Here is a 22,619-nt window from a genome sequence, read left to right as displayed (position 1 = left end):
AGTCTAACCGCTCGAAGTGATGTCGGGAGAACACACCAAGAGAGAGATGGAGACCGGCGACAAGCCGACTACGAGTCACGGGAGCACTTCATCGGAAGAATCCCGCACCAAGAGGAAGGAGAATAAAAAGGACTCTTCCAAAGGGAAGAAGTCTTCTTCACACCACAAAGAGAAGAAGGAGAAATCTTCTTCCCACAAGTCGCATCGGAGAGGCGACAAGCACAAGAGGATGAGGAAAGTGGTCTACTACGAGACCGACACTTCATCAACATCGACCTCCGGCTCCGATGCGCCGTCCGTAACTTCTAAGCGCCAAGAACGCAAGAAGTATAGTAAGATCCCCCTACGCTACCCCCGCATTTCTAAACATACACTTTTACTTTCCGTCCCTTTAGGCAAACCACCAACATTTGATGGTGAAGATTATGCTAGGTGGAGTGATATGATGCGATATCACCTAACCTCACTCCACAAAAGTATATGGGATGTTGTTGAGTTTGGTGTACAGGTACCATCCGTAGGGGATGAAGACTATGATATGGACGAAGTGGCCCAAATCGAGCACTTCAACTCCCAAGCCACAACCATACTCCTCGCCTCTCTAAGTAGAGAGGAATATAACAAGGTGCAAGGGTTGAAGAGTGCGAAGGAGATTTGGGACCTACTCAAGACCGCGCACGAGGGTGATGAACTCACCAAGATCACCAAGCGGGAAACGATCGAGGGGGAGCTCGGTCGTTTTCGTCTTCGCCAAGGGGAGGAGCCACAAGATATGTACAACCGGCTCAAAACCTTGGTGAACCAAGTGTGCAACCTCGGGAGCAAGAAGTGGGACGACCACGAGGTGGTTAAGGTTATTCTAAGATCTCTCATTTTCCTTAACCCCACTCAAGTCCAATTAATTCGTGGTAATCCTAGATACACACTAATGACTCCCGAGGAAGTAATCGGGAATTTTGTGAGCTTTGAGTATATGATCAAGGGCTCGAAGAAAATCAACGAGCTAGATGATCCCTCCACATCCGCGGCACAACCAGTCGCATTCAAGGCAACAGAGGAGAAGAAGGAGGAGTCTACACCAAGTAGACAACCAATCGACGCCTCAAAGCTCGATAACGAGGAAATGGCACTCGTCATCAAGAGCTTTCGCCAAATCCTCAAACAAAGGAGGGGGAAAGACTACAAACCCCGCTCCAAGAAAGTGTGCTACAAATGTGGTAAGCCCGGTCATTTTATTGCAAAATGTCATATATCTAGTGACAGTGACAGAGGCGACGACAAGAAGGGAAAGAGGAGAGAAAAGAAGAGGTACTACAAGAAGAAGGGCGGCGATGCCCATGTTTGCCGGGAGTGGGACTCGGACGAGAGCTCCACCGACTCCTCCTCCGACGAGGACGCCGCCAACATCGCCGTCACCAAGGGACTCCTCTTCCCCAACGTCGGCCACAAGTGCCTCATGGCAAAGGACGGTAAAAGGAAGAAGGTTAAATCTAAATCCTCCACTAAATATGAATCCTCTAGTGATGATAATGCTAGTGATGAGGAGAATAATTTGCGTACCCTTTTTGCCGACCTAAACATGCAACAAAAGGAAAAACTAAATGAGCTAATTAGTGCCATCCATGAAAAGGATGATCTCTTGGACTCCCAAGAGGACTTTCTAATCAAGGAAAATAAGAAGCATGTTAAGGTTAAAAATGCTTACGCTCTTGAAGTTGAAAAATGTGAAAAATTGTCTAGTGAGCTAAGCACTTGCCATGAGACCATTGACAACCTTAGAAATGAGAATGCTAATTTGTTGGCTAAGGTTGATTCACATGTTTGTAATGTTTCAATTTCCAATCCTAGAAATGATAATGTTGATTTACTTGCTAGGATTGATGAATTGAATATCTCTCTTGCTAGCCTTAGAAATGAGAATGAGAAATTGATTGCTAAGGCTAAAGATTTTGATGTTTGCAATGTTACAATTTCCGATCTTAGAGATAAAAATGATATATTACATGCTAAGATTGTTGAACTTAATTCTTGCAAACCCTCTACATCTACCGTTGAGCATATGTCTATTTGTGATAAATGTAGAGATGTTGATATCAATGCTATTCATGATCACATGGTCTTAATTAAACAACAAAATGATCATATAGCAAAATTAGATGCTAAAATTGCCGAGCATAACTTAGAAAATGAAAAGTTTAAATTTGCTAGAAGTATGCTCTATAATGGGAGACGCCCTAGCATCAAGGATGGCATTGGCTACCAAAGGGGAGATAAAGTCAAACTTAGTGCCCCTCCTAAAAGATTGTCTAATTTTGTTAAGGGCAAGGCTCCCATGTCGCAGGATAACGAGGGTAACATTTTGTACCCTGCTGGTTATCCCGAGAGCAAGATTAGGAGAATTCACTCTAGGAAGTCTCACTCTGGCCCTAACCATGCTTTTATGTATAAGGGTGAGACATCTAGCTCTAGGCAACCAACCCGTGCCAAGTTGCCTAGAAAGAAAACTCCTAATGCATCAAATGATCATGATATTTCATTTAAAACTTTTGATGCATCTTATGTTTTGACTAACAAATCCGGCAAGGTAGTTGCCAAGTTTGTTGGGGGCAAACACAAGGGCTCCAAGACTTGTGTTTGGGTACCCAAAGTTCTTGTTTCTAATGCCAAAGGACCCAAAACCGTTTGGGTACCTAAAGTCAAGAACTAAAATTGTTTTGTAGGTTTATGCATCCGGGGGCTCAAGTTGGATCATCGACAATGGGTGCACAAACCACATGACAGGGGAGAAGAAGATGTTCTCCTCCTACGAGAAAAATCAAGATCCCCAAAGAGCAATCACATTCGAGGATGGAAACCAAGGTTTGGTCAAAGGTTTGGGTAAAATAGCTATATCTCCTGACCATTCCATTTCCAATGTTTTTCTTGTAGATTCCTTAGATTACAATTTGCTTTCCATTTCGCAATTATGTCAAATGGGCTACAACTGTCTATTTACTGATGTAGGTGTCACTGTCTTTAGAAGAAGTGATGATTCAATAGCATTTAAGGGAGTGTTAGAGGGTCAGTTATACTTGGTAGATTTTAGTAGAGCTGAACTCGACACTTGCTTAATTGCTAAGACTAACATGGGTTGGCTCTGGCACCGCCGACTAGCACATGTTGGAATGAAGAATCTTCATAAGCTTCTAAAGGAAGAGCACATTTTAGGACTAACAAATGTTCATTTTGAGAAAGACAGGATTTGTAGCGCATGCCAAGCCGCGAAGCAAGTTGGAACTCATCATCCACACAAGAACATCATGACAAGTGACAGGCCACTGGAGCTCCTACACATGGATTTATTCGGCCCGATCGCTAACATAAGCATCGGCGGGAGTAAGTACTGTCTAGTTATTGTGGATGATTATTCTCGCTTCACTTGGGTGTTCTTTTTGCAGGAAAAATCCCATACCCAAGAGACCTTAAAGGGATTCTTGAGACGGGCTCAAAATGAGTTCAGCTTAAGGATCAAGAAAATTAGAAGCAACAACGGGACGGAGTTCAAGAACTCACAAATAGAAGGCTTCCTTGAGGAGGAGGGCATCAAGAATGAGTTCTCTTCTCCCTACACCCCACAACAAAATGGTGTAGTGGAGAGGAAGAATCGAACTCTATTGGACATGGCAAGAACCATGCTTGATGAGTACAAGACACCGGATCGGTTTTGGGCCGAGGCGGTCAACACCGCCTGCTACGCCATCAACCGGTTATATCTACATTGAATCCTCAAGAAGACATCCTATGAACTCCTAACCGGTAAAAAGCCCAATATTTCATATTTTAGAGTTTTTGGTAGCAAATGCTTTATTCTTGTTAAAAGAGGTAGAAAATCTAAATTTGCTCCTAAAACTGTAGAAGGCTTTTTACTAGGATATGACTCAAACACAAGGGCATATAGAGTCTTTAACAAGTCCTCAGGACTTGTTGAAGTTTCTTGTGACGTTGTGTTTGATGAGACTAACGGCTCTCAAGTAGAGCAAGTTGATCTTGATGAGATAGGTGAAGAACAGGCTCCGTGCATCGCTAAGGAACATGTCCATTGGGGATGTGTGTCCTAAGGAATCCGAAGAGCCTCCACATGCACAAGATCAACCATCCTCCTCCACGCAAGCATCTCCACCAACCCAAAATGAGGACGAGGCTCAAGTTGATAAAGAGGAAGAACAAAATGATGAGCCACCTCAAGATGACGGCAACGATCAAGGGGGAGATGCAAATGATGAAGACAAGGAGGATGAAGAACAAAGGACACCACACCCAAGAGTCCACCAAGCAATTCAACGAGATCACCCCGTCGACACCATCCTCGGCGACATTCATAAGGGGGTAACCACTCGATCTCGTGTTGCACATTTTTGTGAGCATTACTCTTTTGTTTCCTCTATTGAGCCACACAGGGTAGAGGAAGCACTTCAAGATTCGGATTGGGTGATGGCGATGCAAGAGGAACTCAACAACTTCACTAGGAATGAGGTATGGCATTTAGTTCCACATCCTAATCAAAATGTTGTAGGAACCAAGTGGGTCTTCCGCAACAAGCAAGACGAGCATGGTGTGGTGACAAGGAACAAAGCCCGACTTGTGGCCAAGGGATACTCCCAAGTCGAAGGTTTGGATTTCGGTGAAACCTATGCACCCGTAGCTAGGCTTGAGTCCATTCGTATATTATTAGCTTATGCTACTTACCATGGCTTCAAGCTTTACCAAATAGACGTGAAGAGTGCCTTCCTCAATGGACCAATCAAGGAGGAGGTCTATGTTGAGCAACCTCCCGGCTTTGAAGATAGTGAGTACCCTAACCATGTCTATAGGCTCTCTAAGGCGCTTTATGGGCTCAAGCAAGCCCCAAGAGCATGGTATGAATGCCTTAGAGATTTCCTTATTGCTAATGGCTTCAAAGTCGGCAAGGCCGATCCTACTTTATTCACTAAAACTCTTGACAATGATTTGTTTGTATGCCAAATTTATGTTGATGATATTATATTTGGGTCTACTAACGAATCTACATGTGAAGAATTTAGTAGGATCATGACACAGAAATTCGAGATGTCTATGATGGGGGAGTTGAAGTATTTTCTAGGATTCCAAGTCAAGCAACTCCAAGAAGGCACCTTCATGTGCCAAACGAAGTACACTCAAGACATTCTAACCAAGTTTGGAATGAAGGATGCCAAGCCCATCAAGACACCCATGGGAACAAATGGGCATCTCGACCTCGACACGGGAGGTAAATCCGTCGATCAAAAGGTATACCGGTCGATGATTGGTTCATTACTCTACTTATGCGCATCTCGACCGGACATTATGCTTTCCGTATGCATGTGTGCAAGATTCCAAGCCGACCCTAAGGAATCACACCTTAAGGCCGTAAAACGAATCTTGAGATATTTGGCTTATACTCCTAAGTTTGGGCTTTGGTACCCTCGGGGATCCACATTTGATTTGATTGGTTATTCGGATGCCGATTGGGCGGGGTGTAAGATTAATAGGAAGAGCACATCGGGGACTTGCCAGTTCTTGGGAAGATCCTTGGTGTCTTGGGCTTCAAAGAAGCAAAATTCGGTCGCTCTTTCTATCGCCGAAGCCGAGTATATTGCCGCAGGGCATTGTTGCGCGCAATTGCTTTGGATGAGGCAAACCCTGCGGGACTATGGTTACAAATTAACCAAAGTTCCTCTTCTATGTGATAATGAGAGTGCAATTCGCATGGCGGATAATCCCGTTGAGCATAGCCGCACTAAACACATAGCCATTCGGTATCACTTTCTTAGGGATCACCAACAAAAGGGGGATATCGAGATTGCATACATTAATACTAAAGATCAATTAGCCGATATCTTTACCAAGCCTCTTGATGAACAAACTTTTACCAAACTTAGGCATGAGCTCAATATTCTTGATTCTAGGAATTTCTTTTGCTAAACTTGCACACATAGCTCATAAATATACCTTTGATTATGTCTCTTTTATATATGCTATGACTAATGTGTTCTCAAGCGTATTTCAAACCAAGTCATAGGTATATTGAAAGGAAATTGGAGTCTTCGGCGAAGACAAAGGCTTCCACTCCACTCTACTACTCATCCTTCGTCGTCGCTCCGCTTCACTCTCCGTCTTTGGTATAATCTTCACTCATATGTTTTATTTGCCAAAGGGGAGATAGTAGTTAAGCACGGGCCTATATTTCATTCCAAGTATCCGTTTTTGGCGATTCATGCCAAAGGGGGAGAAAGTATTGGCCCAAAGCAAAAGGACCGCACCACCACCCTAATTTTTAAACATTAATGATTTTCAATTGGTAAATTTCAAATTGGTATCTCTTTGTGTTCTAAAGGGGGAGCAAGTAGTATTTTCAAAACTTGATATCATAAAACCCTCTTGAACACTAAGAGGAGAATTGATTGAGGGGGAGTTTTGTTTTTAGTCGAAGGAAAAAGCATTTGAAACAAGGGAAGAAAATTTTCAAATCTTATAAATGCTTCTCAAAATCTTATTCATTTACCTTTGACTATCTTGCAAAAAGACTTTGAAAAGAATTTACAAAAGAATTTGCAAAAACAAAACTTGTGGTGCAAGCGTGGTCCAAAATGTTAATAATAAAGAAACAATCCATGCATATCTTGTAAGTATTTATATTGGCTCAATTCCAAACAACCTTTGCACTTACATTATACAAACTAGTTCAATTATGCACTTTTATATTTGCTTTGGTTTGTGTTGGCATCAATCACCAAAAAGGGGGAGATTGAAAGGGAATTAGGCTTACACCTAGTCCCTAATAAATTTTGGTGATTGAATTGCCCAACACAAATAATTGGACTAACTAGTTTGCTCTAGTATATAAGTTATACAGGTGCCAAAGGTTCACACTTAACCAATAAAAAGACCAAATATTGGGTTCGACAAAAGAGCACAGGGACAACCGGAGGCACCTCTGGTCTTGCGCACCGGACTGTCCGGTGTGCCACCGGACATGTCCGGTGCACCAGAGGACTCCAGCGCAAACTCTTCGCCTTCGGGAAAATCCAGAGGCAACTCCACTATAATTCACCGGACTGTCCGATGTACACCGGACAATGTTCGGTGCTCCAAGGAAGTGTGGCCTCAGGAACTAGCCAGCTTCGGGAAAATGCAACGGCTGCTCCGCTATAATTCACCGGACATGTCCGGTGTACACCGGACTGTCCGGTGTAACAGCGGGGCAACGGCTATCAGGCGCCAATGGCTACCTGTAGCGTATTTATTGCGCGCCAGCGCGCGCAGAGGTCAGGCACGCCCATGCTGGCGCACCGGACACTCTACAGTACATGTCCGGTGCGCCACCGGACATCCAGGCGGGCCCAGAAGACAGAGCTCCAACGGTCGAATCCCAACGGCTTTGGTGACGTGGCTGGCGCACCGGACTGTCCGGTGCACCATGCGACAGACAGCCCCACCAAACGGCTAGTTTGGTGGTTGGGGCTATAAATATCTCAACCACCCCACATTCAAGTTATCCAAGTTTTCCACTTCTCAACCACTTACAAGAGCTAGGCATTCAATTCTAGACACACTCAAGTGATCAAATCCTCTCCAATTCCACACAAGGCTTTAGTGATTAGCGAGAGAGATTTGTCATGTCATTTTGAGCTCTTGCGCTTGGATTGCTTTTTCTTTCTCATTTGTTCTTGTGATCATAAACTCATTTGTAACCGAGGCAAGAGACACCAATTGTGTGGTGGTCCTTGCGGGGAAGTTTTATTCCCGGGTTGATTTGAGAAGAGAAGCTCACTCGGTCCGAGGGACCGTTTGAGAGAGGGAAAGGGTTGAAAAAGACCTGGCCTTTGTGGCCTCCTCAACGGGGAGTAGGTTTGCGAGAACCGAACCTCGGTAAAACAAATCATTGTGTCTCACTCCGCATTTGCTCACGATTTGTTTTGCGCCCTCTCTCTCAGACTCGTGTTTATTTCTAACGCTAACCCATCTCGTAGTTGTGTTTATATTTGTAAATTTCAGTTTCGCCCTATTCACCCCCCCCCTCTAGGTGACTTTTACACATGACGCTCTGCACTGCTGTCAATTTTCTACTATTAGCACCATGGTTGTTGCTTCCCTCCTGCTACGATTGGGCTTATCCATAGGCCATAGCGGATCTGTAGCACTTAAAAACTCTGGTGTGTCGACCCTACCTCTCGCTCTCTGTCTCTAAGGTAGCTGGTCATCAGAGTGCTTCCCAGCACAACACAGCCAGGAGTAAACATACAATTTATCTACCTCTTTTATTGCAAGAGGAAACATACAATTCATGCCTTGGGGTATTGACGCTGTAGATAAACACAACAGTGTGTAGATTGGACCAAGGGTATTGATCATTTGTGTTTGAGTTAGATATACTAGGTAGTAATCCTATAGTCGTATTCGTTTCTGAACCAACTAAGTTGTCGTTGCAGGAAAACTCAGACTGGCTTTACATCATGCCTTGGGGACTGTACAAAGCTGTCACCTACGTCAAGGAGAAGTACGACAACCCCACAAGTCCACAATGTTTCATGTCTGAGAATAGTAAGGCTCACACTACAGCTGAAATAAACATCCGACCATCATACTCGCACCCCTGCAGCTAGCTATAGACAGCATAATGAATGACCAAAACCGTGAGTGGATGTGGAATGGATGGCAGGTATGGTCGTATGGATGACCCAGGCAACGTCACCCGATGGTTCTGGACAGAGTAGGAGTGAGGAGCAGAGGCACCATATGCTGCAAACGCCCAACAAACAATCTGAAAGCTGTAGCTAGGTATTAAAAAAATCTTAAATGATATTGTCATTTAATCAATGCCTTTTTGCATGTATGCGCATTTCATCTGTATAGAATTTGATATTGGAGTTAATGACTAGATTGCAGCATTTCATTTGTCGAGAGTTTACACGATTTGAAGGCATAAATCATACACTCACATGGAAGAATTTAGTGGTGGTACTATCAAAATTCAAATAATTTTTTCAAATGTGTCACCGAGTTTTTATTGTTTATGGATATGTTGTTTCTCATGAAGGATATTGGGACCATGGGGTGTGTCATCAAAATTGGCATATTAAATTGTTTTAACTATTGCTGCTTTGTGTTGCGGTACACTATTGCACTGCACAATCTTCTGCAGATGTTTGTCTTGCTAAAACGGTCATGTTGATATTTGGGATGGGTCTCTACGGTCTCTTCGTCAGCAACGCTTCCGCGGATGTTCGTTCTGAATCCGACCGTGCCCTGAGCGGATCATCACTGTTCGGGGTGTTCGCTTTGAAGATAACCGTCAGAATTTGAAATCTCCATCATTTTTATATACCTTTTGAAGTACAGTATATAGAAGCAAGCCATATTATTCTGTTTGCTTACAACCATTATTACTCATTAAAGAATTAAAGATCCAATGTCTATCTCGGACAGGGTGGCGAGGCGGGAGAGGAGTACGCGGGAGCGGTAGGCGAGCCGTGGAGGAGGATATGGAGGTCACCGAAGAGGAAGAAAGGGAAGTTGTGGACTCTGATGTGGAGGGTTTCATTGTTTTGATGAGTTTACATTACAGGTTGCTTTTCTTAAATCAAGAAAAGGTTTTGTCAAGATAGCTATACAGTATGGATGTCCTTTAGTCCCAGTTTTCTGCTTTGGGCAGGTAACAATCAATCAACCAGGCTCTAACAAGGCATTGTCCATTCCTTAAATTTAGGTTCCAAAAGAACTAGAAGTACAGATTGGTTGAACTTCAAACAAATACAAAGTTTATTAGAGCATGTATACAGATTCTATTGTTTGGTTAACAATGCAGATTTGGTGTCCTTGGGTGCAGGCATCCTTGTTAGCTGAAGTATCATGTTGTTATGTTTAAAAGATCATCACAAAAACATCTATGTAGTACATATAAAGTTAAGTATAGTTGCAACAGGTCAGTTTGAAATTCATCCTAGATGTCAAGGAAGCAAAATAGACAAGCAGACAATCTGACACTATTCATCATGTGACAGTGACACTTGTATTTTTATTTTAATCTCAGCATAAAAATGAATTCTAAACTGAATTGTTATGGCTACACATAACTTATGTGATGACTTTTTGAAATATTGTAACATGCTATTTTAGCTAAAGAGGACCCTCGCACCCCTGGATGCCAAAACATTGGTTTAATCGTAAATATGATTCCGAAAAGATCATATTACTGATTCTCTACTATTATTATTTGGTCAGAGCTATGCATACAAGTGGTGGAGGCCTGGTGGTAAATTGTTTATCAAGATCGCTAGAGCAGTTAAATTTACTCCTATTATCTTCTGGGGTAGATTTGGGTAACTTTATGGTTCTTAGCATTCTGTTCTTTTCCTTCCAGACTTATGTTCTATACTTTTTTGAAACATTGTTCTCTGGTATTAGATAAATTTTCATGGTCTACTGACATTTGAATGCAGCACACCATTCCCCTTCCCAAAACCCATGCATGTGGTCGTGGGTAAACCTATTGAAGTCAATAAGATTCCCCATCCTACAATTGACGAGGTAGGTTTCTGGATTTAATCAAAACCACTTTTTTGAGAGAAACATTTTTGTAGGCTCATATTGTTCTCATGCTGCGTAATTTTTGGAATTGGTCCGAAGTCCAAACATAAACAAACCTAATTAAAAGTATATCCATGAATTTGAGGTATTGAATAAAATAATACGCTTGTTCTTGCACAAGAATGCCAATATGTTTCTTATCTTATTGTAATGAAAAGCTCGTTTTGATATTATTGAGCTGTTCAAGTTTTTTGAAAAGGAACACAAAATAGGAGTCGACAATCTAGCGTCTGGGTTATATGGAAACATAGAAATGCTTGTGTTTTTGAGGGGGGCTTCTGCTTCGGTTAACACAATTTTGTGTGAACTTAAGAACAAGCAGATCCTCCTCGCGTTTGTAAGTTCTGGGAGTGAACGGATTAGGATCGGGTGCATCAGGCGCAACAAGGCACTGAGGTGTGACACCATCGCTGGAGTTCCTCTCCTTCCCGCTACTCCTCTGGTATGGGAATTTCTTCGCCGCCCTACCTTCTTCTGTAATGTAGCTTTGTTTAGATTGAAGTGATTTTTCTTTGACAGTAATTAAAGAAGTTGGGTATCTAGAAGCCCTCAGCTCCTATGCAATATGCTACCTGTTTTTTTAATTTACTGCCTGGTGAACAATTTAGATAGAGAGTGAAATAGTGATATAAGCAATTTCCAGGCATTTGGGCTATGGTGCTGGTTACCACTTACCAACAACAGTTTCTGGATGTGGATGGATAACTCTCAGGAGTGGAAAAAAAGAAGAGAAAAGATGGCGTTAATAGAATGATGTTGAGTATTTCAGTAGAAAAATAATAATTATCCTCTAGGGATGAGCAAACACATAACAGAAACCATTACTAACCAAGTAAAATTACATGAGAGTACACATCAAACCTGTTAACATTCAAGGCATTAGAACCTCCATCTGGATGGTCATGTACATCAATGGTCAGCATTCCATAAAATTTACTAGAGATGTCATTTGTTTGTTTAACATCATTACTGTCCTTTGCACGTCCAGAAACCTTCACAGTTGCCGTATATCCACAATGCTTGACAATCACCACCCCGAGTGTTGAAGAATCCTGGATGCATATAAAGAGAGGCATGCAATATCCATAGCACCCGTTTGACAGAAGGCAACACCATCAACCTTGTCCTCCACCTTTAAACTAGCATCAGCACCATCCTTCTTCACAGTTATATTCATGTCCCCTATACGTTCCTCAAATACGTTTGAACCATGTGTACCACTATGTGAACCAACTGAGTTCATAGACTGATCAATGAGTCACCTTATTGTTGACGTAGCTCTAAAAATTGTTGTATCTACAAACAGATTGTGTAAAGAAAAGCTTTCCGGTCTATTAACACCCGTTCTTCCTCAGTTTTGCAAGGCATTCTATCCAAAACAGAAAACTCTTTTGACCATCGTTTGTGATCATACTTTCCATCACGTCCACAGTCACCCCCATTTCCACCCAATTCTCATCCTTGACTGGTAGTGCTGGGCACCTTGTGGCACAGTCAACATATATTGGAGGAATAAGCCTTGTGGCAGAAGTAATGCATTCTATCCCCTGGGTTCTTCCCCTGGGTTGTCACGGCAGAACAGAAGGACAATGGACACCGTGCTTCTGGTGAGTGGCATGGAGATAATGTGCAAGTCATTGGACAACAACAGAAGATCTACATAATTAAAGTTCCAAAGTTTGTCGGTGATGATCTCTGGAATAAGATCCACGCTACGCAGGCTCACTTAGACCACCTGACCCAAGAAAGAGATGCGATTAACCGTCGTAGGCAAAAGCAAAAGGTAATAATAACCTTCCAAATGTATTTTTTTGAACCAAACCTTTAAATGACCATATTTCTTTTTCTTTGCTTCTTATTTTTCTGAACAAAAAAATATTGCAGGCTGTATGTGATCAATACAGGGAGAAGCTTGAGGCAGCACGTAGAGAAGAGTGGGAAGCTAGGACTGCACTTGGAGATAAGAAGAATGATTTAAATAATGTACGTTCGGTCCTAGGGAAATTGCACCAAGCAAATTCAGCTGAAGAACTTGATGAGCTGGTAAGAATTATGCAATGTTGTACCTACTTTGCTCCCTTCACCTTAAATTGCACTGTTCTTTAAATCTTATTTCTTTTCTTTTTCTTGATGTCTTAGATTGCGAAGAAAGAGAGGACTATGCAACATGAGACCATTTCTTTGAAAGAAGAAAAGCTTTTAATTAAAGAGATTAATGAATTAAAAGCCCAACGGAAGCAGCTATCCACCACTATGGGCTCAAAGGCAGAAATCAATTAAGCATTTGACCAAAAAGATCACATTCATGAAAGGCATAAGGTATTGAAAGCAAAAAATTCTAATTGTGCTCTTAATGCCATTTCATCCTTTATATATTGACTGGTTTTTCTTTATCGTGTTTAGGTGTTAAAGAAGGATTCTGATGTTAGATTGACCAACCTGAAATTCCTAGAGGAAAACACAAGAAAGATTCAAAAGTCTTTCGAAGATGAAAGAACAGTTCTCAGAAAATTAACAGAGGAACACCAAGCAGCTAATGAAATACGTCAAAAGGCCTACATTGAATGGACTGAGCTTAGATCAGAGCCCTCCAAGAAGGTACAGATCTTTAGTTGTTGCAGTTCTTGTTCATTTGGTTCAAGGTGCGATTTATTGAATATTCAGTATATTTCATTTTACACCATTCACAAATTTGAACAGTATCACGTGGTTAAATATTCAGAAGTGTGTGTTTCCCTTCTCTCATACATGGCCCCTGTATGAGAGATTTGGGGTTGTATGGGGCCTTCTTTCTCTCTTCGATCAATGAAACACAGCTCTCCTGCGCTTTCCAAAAATATTTTCAGAAATATAAAGTACTGGATATAATGGTGTATTGGATACATGATTAGTTGAGAAGATTCCTGGTTACATGGAAAGAAAGGTTAACTGATGGGTTAGGAATAACATTACACTTTAAGTTTCATCAAGTCATCACTATCAGTGATGTGGTCCTCATTAATGTCACTTGTTATGTGCCTGTGCTCATGTTATCAAAATCTTATTACTGGTTACCAATGACGAGCATTTTCTATGTGATATGCTGCTCCTGCTTCCTGGAGGCAGGGGTGTTTTCACCTGCCAACAAAAAAGTAGTGTCATCACTTATACAGTCAAATTTCTTGTAGAGAAGCATGTGATCTGTAGTGTTTAAAATTTGCTCATTAGTTATCTAAAAGCTGAACAAGTTCCTTCGCATTTGTTTTGGATTGCAGAATGAATACTTCTTCAGGTACAGGGATGACCGGAATGCAACAGAAATTTTCAGAGCTAATGGTGATATAAATGGACTTAAATCACACTGTAATAGTCAGGTAAATCGCACAGCCTGTCTTCAATATGTCTGCAGTTAATATATCATTTTTTAGTCTGGTTTGGCTTCTGTTGATTGAGCTGGTGTGACATTCCATATGCTTTTTGCTTATTAAGGAACGATGCAAGTTTGTACCATTCATGTTTGCTAGAAATTAGAGATATGGCATTCCAGACTTTCTATGCTTCAAGATCTAAATTGTTCTGAACAATATAAAGTTCCACCTTAAGAAAACAAGTATAATATTTTGATTTTGCATACCAGATTCTTTGTGCTGCAAGATTGTACATTTGTTAATTCTGAATGTGTTGCCTGCAGGAGGAACCGACTATGATTGAATCCTACAATAACAAGAGAACAGTTGGCTGATCTGGTGGCGAAGGAGTTACATCTACGCTAACCACGGTATGTAATAATTGTGCTTATTTTTCCATCGCGCTTTATTGCAGAGGATGAACACGATGTTGCCTGTAGGAGGAACCGACTATGATTGAATCCTACAATAACAAGAGAACAGTTGGCTGATCAGGTGGCGAAGGAGTTACATCTATGCTAACCATGGTATGTAATAATTGTGCTTATTTTCCATCACGCTTTATTGCGGAGGATGAACACGATGTTGTCTGGTTTTGGTTGCAAAAGGATAAACCGCATGAGTGCCCAGTTTACTCACAATACTTTGTGGTAACATAAACCATTGCCTTGACTGATTGTTATAAAAGATGTTCAACTGTTGTTGATTAGCACTTGACTAAAATATTATTTTGTTGATTTTGGGCAGCTCAAGGTCATTGGTGATGGTGGTGATCCAAATGGCCACTATGACAAGGATGATCATCAATGAGGCCTTGTGTCGATAATTATAATAACAACTTTGTGAAACATGGTTTTGCCCCATCTTTGCAACATCATATTGTCCTATAGTATTGTAATTAATAAGTGTTTGAGCATGAAGCAGGTTAGGTGGTGTTCTACACCTACGAATTATGCAATCACATATAGATTGTTTCTATGGGTTTTTAGTCATGTACTGGCATACAACATCTCACAACAGTTCTAATAATGAGCAATAAACTGATATGTATTTACTGGTTTTGGTGGTAAGCTTGAAGTTTGCCGAGTAATATGAGCTTAGGCTCAAAAAGTTAACAGAACCTACATGTTATTGTCTGTGTTACTTCATTTGTGACTAGATGAGTGACTTTGCGTTGCAAGAAGAACATTTATGATGATAACTTATGTACAAATGAGTTATACAGTTATAAGTTATTGTGATATATGTTTCCGTTGCAACGCACGGGCACTCACCTAGTTAATGCTTTATCTGCAAAATTAATCCATTTTCAGCATAATTATTATATAATAATGTGCATTACAGTAGTACAAATATTGTAGTATATTTTAAAACTCAAAAAATGATATATATATAAGGCAAATAGTTCAGTTAAAGAGAAAAGGGGAGCTGAATAGAGGGAATCGTTGTAGAGGAAGAGAAATGGGAAAGAATAGTTGAGAGGGAGGTATTTAAATATTAATATAAAGTACGAATGCAGGGATTTGGGAGCGAGAATGGTTGGAGATAGCCTAACGCTAGCCCCTTTCATATTTTTATAGAGCGTGTTAATGGGTTGCGGGCCATTAAACCTCTAATCCCAGTTAAAATCACCATCGGAACTAATCACGTACATAATCAGTAGAGTGAGACAACAAATTAGTATTTTTTAATTAGATTGCATCGTATGAAAGGATCAATTCGTCCTTAACTGTTATGTACACAACTTACGCCTACTGGCTGGAATCATCATCGAGGATAATTGTGTACATAATTAGCAAATTGATGTAACAGATTAATGTAATAAGTATAATCTTCTTCAAGCTGAAAGTCCCAATTTTTGGGTTGATTTGATCAACCATATGAGATTTTTAATGTAATATCTCTACTACTATTTATGTTTCTAATGTAGGCGTCCACACAAACGAATTGGTGCACGGTTCTGCCGATCTCTCCCACGCACGCGCATGGAAGCAGGCAGGCACCCTTCCCCGCCGCCCCGGATCTCGCCCCTCGCGGATCTCGCGCCAGCCCCTGCCTGCCCTTCCACTCTTCCCCCGTCGCCCCGTCGCGGATCTCGCCCCCCGTGAATCTCACGCTAGCCACAACCGCGCACCCTCTCACGCGCGATGGAAGCAGCCCGCCATGCCCCTCCCACCACAACCACGCAGCACCGTCCCCCGCGGAGCCGGAGACGAGCGAATTGGCGGTGGAGGCGATGCCACTGGGCGACGGCGCGGAGGCGGTGGACTTCGTGCTGCTGGACAAGCTCCTGGCGGCGCTGCAGCGGGACACCTACGAGCAGCTGGATCTGGCGTGCCGCATCACCGCACTGGCGGTGTCCGGGTGGGTGTCCGGCCTGGAGTAGGAGGCGGGGCGCCTGCAGGCGGAGGCCGCGGGGAAGGACCGCGAGAACATTGAGCTTCGGGAGCGAGTGGTGCTGCTCGATACCGTGCTGCAGGAGACCAACGCCAGGCTCCGCTCCCCCATGCTCACGATGGCAGACCTTCTCCAAGCGATGGAGACTTTCACCCAGGAGCATGTCATTGGAATTCCATTGACTTCGTTTGCATATGCCGATGAGGAAAGACAAGGAAAATCTTCATGTTCTACCATGGTTCATAAAAAAAAGTAAGAATCTCGCAACCTGCTTCCTCAGTGCTTCATTTGAAAGAGAAAAAAATTGTGCCAATACTTACTTGATATCCTTTCGATGATACAGATAAGAAGAGTTCCTTCATTCATCGGATGAACAAACTGAGCCATAAAACAGATAGCTACATGCAAGGATTCAAAGAACACTGTAAGAATCCAACCATTGTCCTTTTTCACAAAGTTGTGTTATGTTGATAAAATAAAATATTTCATCACTGATTAATCTTTTTTCTTTGCAGTAACCATGGGACCAAAAATTTCAGAAACTATAAAAGGGAAACTAAGCTTCGGTGCAAAGGTTCTTCAAGCTGGCGGTATTGATAAAGTCTTCAGAGAATACTTTGCAGTTGAGAAAGATGAGAAACTACGGAAGGCTTTCCAGTGCTATCTTTCAACCACAGCTGGTCCAATAGCTGGAATGCTTTTCATCTCAACTAAGAAGATTGCTTTCCATAGTGATAGGCCTTTGAGTTTCACGTCTCCTAAAGGAGGCAGTACAAGGGTGCCTTACAAGGTAATTGAAGCAAAATCTCTTCGTCAATATGCATACCTGAAGTTTATCAGATATAAAATGTGACCTAAAGATGTCGGACAAAGCTAATAAAATATGTACCTTCTGCAGGTGTTAATCCCCACAGAGAGGATGAAAAGTGCTTCAGTGCGGGAAAATTTATACAATCCAGATGAGAAGTATATTGATGTAGTCACTGTTGATGGCTTTGATTTTTGGTTCATGGGCTTTGTCAGCTATGAGAAGTCATTCAAATATCTCCAACAAGTAATTATGGAGCTGAGATGATGCACACAGTTTTGTAACGTAAAACATCATAGATACCATGCTGATATGGTATATGTACATTGAAGAGATAGAATTGATCTATCACATTGATTGTGAAGATGCCTGCACACACTTTTTATTCACCTATGGGGAGTCACCATCTGTTGATTATATGAAACTTAGCTTACTAGATGGAATCATCTTTCTTCTACTGGCCCTTGAGCGTAATTTTAGCAGGTTGAGTCATAACCTAATGTATATACTTGAGCTCACCCTCTGTTTAATAAGCTGTGACAGGGGACTTCTTTTATTGGGCATCTGTAATTTGAATTTCTTTCTGGTATTTAGGTACAACTTTTTCCCTGTCAGTGGTCAGTATCCATTGGCTTCGGATATATAGAGTTAGAGAAATCGGCTTCAAGTTTACAATTAATTAGAGAAGTTACTTGGCTAGCTTCTAGAAACCATTATATAGGGCCTGTCAGCATACCCTCCCTATGAACAGAATCCTAATTTACACTATGACATGTTCTGATGCTTCTTTAGCCCATTATAATCCTATGCTTTATACAATATACTTTCAGAATCTTTCTTGCATTATATTTTCATATTCCACATCTTATTTTACACATGAAGTGTTGAGTGGGTATTTGTGTTTGTTTGAAATCTAATGGATGAAATGTTCTCATACTCAAAGTCCTCCATGTGCTACATGATGCTTTATTTTTTATACATCTATTTCACAATTGCAACGCCATTTGAGTTTGCTGGTATTATTTTTAGGATTTTTTCTTGCAATGCTGGTTCATATTTGGACATGATGTAGTGATGTGAGATCCTTGTTTCTCACCATATTCCATTTCCTGTACCCATGGTGGTCTTCTACATATTTGTGCCTAAACATCGTATCAACGACTTGCCTGGTCATTGGGGAGTTTCAGTTATGGTCATAGCGATTGTCTTCACAATATACATAAGTGTTGTTTTGCTTTCTAAACTTTTTCGAGGAATTTTGTGGAGTCTTGTCTTCACAATATATTAGTTGTTGTGCTTGACCTTGCAGATCCTATGCATACCGATCTATTAGAGCTCGGTCGTCACCGATCAAAAAGGTTGCAAATAAGCTGTTTACAATTGTGATCAGGAATGAAGACGTCGCTGGCGAGTCTAGGTAATTCCTTGCAAATAGCCATTTGTCAAGTTACGATGGCCGCCTGTCAAAATGAGACAATATTTATATATTTAGTTCAACTAAGCTTATATGCTCCAGAATAGGGACTCCACAATTTTTATAACACAACTTCAGTTAGCACGTCAAGATGTTGCCTGTGTCCACTTGCTTCTCAATTTGTGTTCATTGTACCCCTTTCTCGTCTTTTTAGAAATCATGTTTTCTTGAGAATTAACAATAACTTCGTCACTGATGATAGTTTTACAAGGGTGGCAAATAAAAGAGGCCAAAGGTTATGTATACAAGGGTTGGCACACGAATCAGTAAGGAAGTAGGAATGACTGGGAAGAAGTTGTACCTAACTACCAGAAATAAACTTTTGACTATTGGAGAAAAATATGTGACTCGTGTATTTCCATTTACTCATGTGAAACAATCACAGTCGCAAGTGTAATAGGTAGAATGATTCATGACCATCATATGATTCCTAAGAATGAGAAACATGGCTCTATAACTGAATTCGTCTTTCACCAAATTCTTTATGATAGTTGTTTGATAGGTGACATAACTCCTTTCCTTTTTGGTGACAGATCTCAATGGTGGCCTAAAGCCCTGAAGAGCTTTGCAAGTAGGATACAACATTTCCTGAAGATCCTTGGAACTAGAGGTACACATGTTGTTTTGATCTTACTAAAGGAACTTGCAGTGGGCCACTGATTTTGTATAGGGTACAAAAGACTACATCAGCCATCCATTCCATCCTATTTAGATAGTATTCTAACTCACCTCCCTTGTTGGTACTTATTGTTTTGTATTATTCTGATGTACAAGGTATGTAATATCATAGAGATAAATAAGCCCCTGATGTTACAGCTAACTCATAATTATTGTCCAGCGGCAAGTGTTTTATTGTCCCACCCATTAACAGTTTCAAAAACCCACTGTTTTTTGTTTATCCAGTGCGCATAACAAACACACTTATTTTGAACACACTGCCACTATTTTTAACCTTGAATCAGGTTGGAGCTTCATTAGAAGAAGCGAACACCTCCGTAATATAAACTGGGTCACCAACCTTGATGATCTTTCTTTCGCCCTTTCCTGAGAGATTCCTTGCAGACTAAATTATATCTGTACACGTAGAAAAATTTATTAAAGTGTTCTATTGTCATTGTGAATGATCTTAACAAACTTACCAACTTGCAAGGTCAAACTTGCAAGGCCACAGATAATTTCTTAGCAAACTAAGCAGGTAATATGAGGAAGACAGGCTGCATAAGGCAAATACATGTTGTTTATTTTTGTGGCTTGGACGAAGCACTTGGTCGGACCGAAATGTCTATAGAGTTTCAGTTGGTTCAGTGCTAGGTACTCCGTCCTCTTGATTAATGGTTGGCACCTAAATTAATCAACACAGTAACTAAATAAACGATAATTTTATATGCATCGACTTTTGAAGTAATGTACACTATTCACCATTGTATAACTTGTATCCACTATGTCCGAGGGAAAACACCATTAGTTCATTACAATTAATTATTTCTCATTTTTACAATGGCCAACTAATAATCAAGTAATAACTATACTGAAGTCTACGATTGATCAAGAGATCAAACCTTTTATTTATTCGGTAATGGCAGGGTGGAAAATCCAAAGAGGTGGGGGTCTGTCAGGTAACATTTCTGTCATTTTCACATATGCAGTAGAGTCATAAAACTGTAGCAATTTCTTATACATCAAACAGTCATCTACTATGTTTGTATGTTATCTTTATACTTGATAACATATCGTAATAATGTTTGTTGTTCTGTATCTATGTTTTACACTAATTTTCAACTCTCGTGGCAACGCACGGGCATATTGAAGAAAAGGAAGAAATAGAGGTTTAAAGAGATATGCAAGTTATGAAGGGTTTCAAGTATATCTCTAAACACTGATGACTACAAGGTCAGCAACTTAGTGCCTGCTTTACCTTTGAGATTGATTTGTGTATCGACTGAAATTGATTTGTTTGTATCACCATTCTTGGAAGGAAGAGTTCGCAACATCTTGATTTGATTGTCTCTGCAGGGGTCTTCTCCTTAATGGTTCTGAAGCATTGTTGCTTTGAAATACTAATATGCTTTCTGTTTTAGGGAACCTAGAGGATTTGGGTTCATCCAATACTTTGATACTGAGGATGCTTCTGATGCAAAGTACCATATGGATGGGAAGATGCTGCTTGGAAGGGAAATTGTTGTTGTTTTTGCAGAGGAAAACTGGAAGAAGCCTTCTAACATGAGAGCCAGGGAAAAAATAAGGTAACAGTTGTTTTTCCTCTGTGATACCCATTCTATAACCGTGTACACTATCATTCTGCCATAACATTTTAAGAGGCAAAAGCTAATTTACTCGTGCAATTTTTTAATTATGTAGTGGCAGAGGCCGTTCTTATGATGGGAGGTTGCGCTCAAGATCACCTGGGTTGAACGATTCTCCTAGGGGTAGATCACGGTCCCAAAGCCGAAGCTACTCGCCAGCACTTAAGCAAAAGCACTATTCAAGGTACGAGTTCCTGCCATCCTCTTATATGCTGATGAAAACTCCATGCGCTCGCGGTGTCCCAATCCAATTGATTGGCTCACATACCATCTTGACAGGTCCCCGGCTCCTCGACCTCGGGAGAGATCTTTGTCGCGTTCCCCAGCTGTCAACAGATCAAGGAGTGCAAGCCCCATTGTTAGCAGGTCTCCTCGTAGGCAGGGGTCTCTCTCTGTTAGCGAGTGAGGTATCTCAGGGCTCTGTGTGACTATCTTGTCACTGTTATGCTGAACCATATATGTTTCAGATTATTTTTGTTAGCACCCTCGTGTGTACTCTAGGATATCTGAACGTGTACTATGTATTGGGTATTCCAAAATCTCTGATGAGTGAAGTGGGTTGTGAACCAATGAACCTTGATGTTGGACGTGCTGACCAGTGCGCAGGTGCCTATGTGGTGTGATAGTTGTTTCGTTCGGTTAGCATAAACTGATAGGAGTAATAGCTCAGTTGGTTGTAGAAGTCTGATAGCCTTGCTATTATCAAGATGATATCATATAATTGTCCATGTTTTACACAATGATTAGAAGAACCCATAATAATGAGCAGATGACAGTTTCCCTATCCTTGATGTTTTGACTATAGGAACATATAGAGCAGATGACAGTTTCGTGAGAACGTGTGTCATACTAAGCCAGCTACGAGCTCGAGTGAGAATACAGGTATTGCTTAGGACCACTACGCTGAATTTCTATAGTCAAAACATATACATGCATTCTATATTAACAAAAATATAGAATAACAATTAGTGTTTTTACATATTAATGCATTTTTATCATATTGATTCCGTAGCAACGCATGGGCATATACCTAGTATATATATATATGGTTGAGGTAATGGAAGCCCTAGGCTTCCATTACTGGAGAGAGCCCCGGCCAGGGTAGGTCCGTAGGTGCGGGCGACGGGTCGGGTGGTCGGGTGCCGCGCGGGTGCACCGGGGTCGTGGTGGGGTCACACGTGGGGGTGTGTCGCGTTTATGCATGCGTATTTTGACGGCAACGACTATGTAAATTGTCATAGTGGTGTGGTCGGGACACGGTCGGGGTGTGGTTCGGGGTTAATGCTTGTATAAATTGCCGATAACAACTGCATATCCATCTGACGTGTCGTGTGTGGTGAGATCAGGTAGTGGGGGTGCCGCGCGGGTGCACCGGGGTCGTGGTGGGGTCGCGTGTGGGGGTGTCGCGTTTATGCATGCGTATTTTGACGGCAATGGCTGTGTAAATTGTCATAGTGGTGTGGTCGGGACGCGGTCGGGGTGTGGTTCGGGGTTAATGCTTGTATAAATTGCTGATAACAACTGCATATCCATTTGTTGCGTCGTGTGTGGTGCGATCGGGTAGTGGGGTTGCCGCGCGGGTGCACCGGGATCATGGTGGGGTTGCGCGTGGGGGTGTGCCGTGT

At 41.5% G+C, this 22,619-nt stretch overlaps 3 protein-coding genes and 2 long non-coding RNA genes across 5 annotated transcripts; all 5 read left to right on the top strand.

The window, feature by feature from the left end:
* Positions 1–8,808: 8,808 nt before the first annotated feature.
* On the top strand, positions 8,809–10,614 carry LOC118476380 (uncharacterized). Its single transcript, XR_004856359.1, has 3 exons — positions 8,809–9,691; positions 10,261–10,358; positions 10,479–10,614. It is a non-coding gene; the product is annotated as an uncharacterized lncRNA (long non-coding RNA).
* Positions 10,615–12,215: 1,601 nt separating this feature from the next.
* Positions 12,216–12,970, top strand: LOC103647242 (proton pump-interactor BIP131-like). Its single transcript, XM_020549039.2, has 4 exons — positions 12,216–12,233; positions 12,347–12,409; positions 12,511–12,669; positions 12,766–12,970. The coding sequence occupies exons 1-4, from the start codon at positions 12,216–12,218 to the stop codon at positions 12,904–12,906; spliced, it is 381 nt and encodes a 126-aa protein (XP_020404628.1). The 3' UTR covers positions 12,907–12,970.
* A 1,482-nt stretch (positions 12,971–14,452) lies between these two features.
* On the top strand, positions 14,453–14,899 carry LOC109944571 (uncharacterized). The gene is made up of 2 exons (XR_002267663.1): positions 14,453–14,539; positions 14,760–14,899. It is a non-coding gene; the product is annotated as an uncharacterized lncRNA (long non-coding RNA).
* A 1,643-nt stretch (positions 14,900–16,542) lies between these two features.
* Positions 16,543–17,577, top strand: LOC103647241 (GEM-like protein 7). Its single transcript, XM_008671802.3, has 4 exons — positions 16,543–16,660; positions 16,753–16,833; positions 16,925–17,199; positions 17,308–17,577. Exons 1-4 carry the CDS (start codon positions 16,549–16,551, stop codon positions 17,482–17,484), a joined length of 645 nt encoding a protein of 214 aa, XP_008670024.1. The 5' UTR covers positions 16,543–16,548; the 3' UTR covers positions 17,485–17,577.
* Positions 17,578–20,570: 2,993 nt separating this feature from the next.
* Positions 20,571–21,564, top strand: LOC103649056 (serine/arginine-rich SC35-like splicing factor SCL33). The gene is made up of 4 exons (XM_008673405.3): positions 20,571–20,581; positions 20,770–20,934; positions 21,050–21,178; positions 21,274–21,564. Exons 1-4 carry the CDS (start codon positions 20,571–20,573, stop codon positions 21,398–21,400), a joined length of 432 nt encoding a protein of 143 aa, XP_008671627.1. The 3' UTR covers positions 21,401–21,564.
* The last annotated feature ends 1,055 nt before the right edge of the window (positions 21,565–22,619 follow it).

Source organism: Zea mays, chromosome 2 (assembly GCF_902167145.1).
Source record: "Zea mays cultivar B73 chromosome 2, Zm-B73-REFERENCE-NAM-5.0, whole genome shotgun sequence".
Taxonomy (NCBI): Eukaryota; Viridiplantae; Streptophyta; class Magnoliopsida; order Poales; family Poaceae; genus Zea; species Zea mays.
The sequence above is the reverse complement of the archived record's forward strand: the minus strand, read 5'-3'. Positions and strand labels throughout refer to the sequence as shown.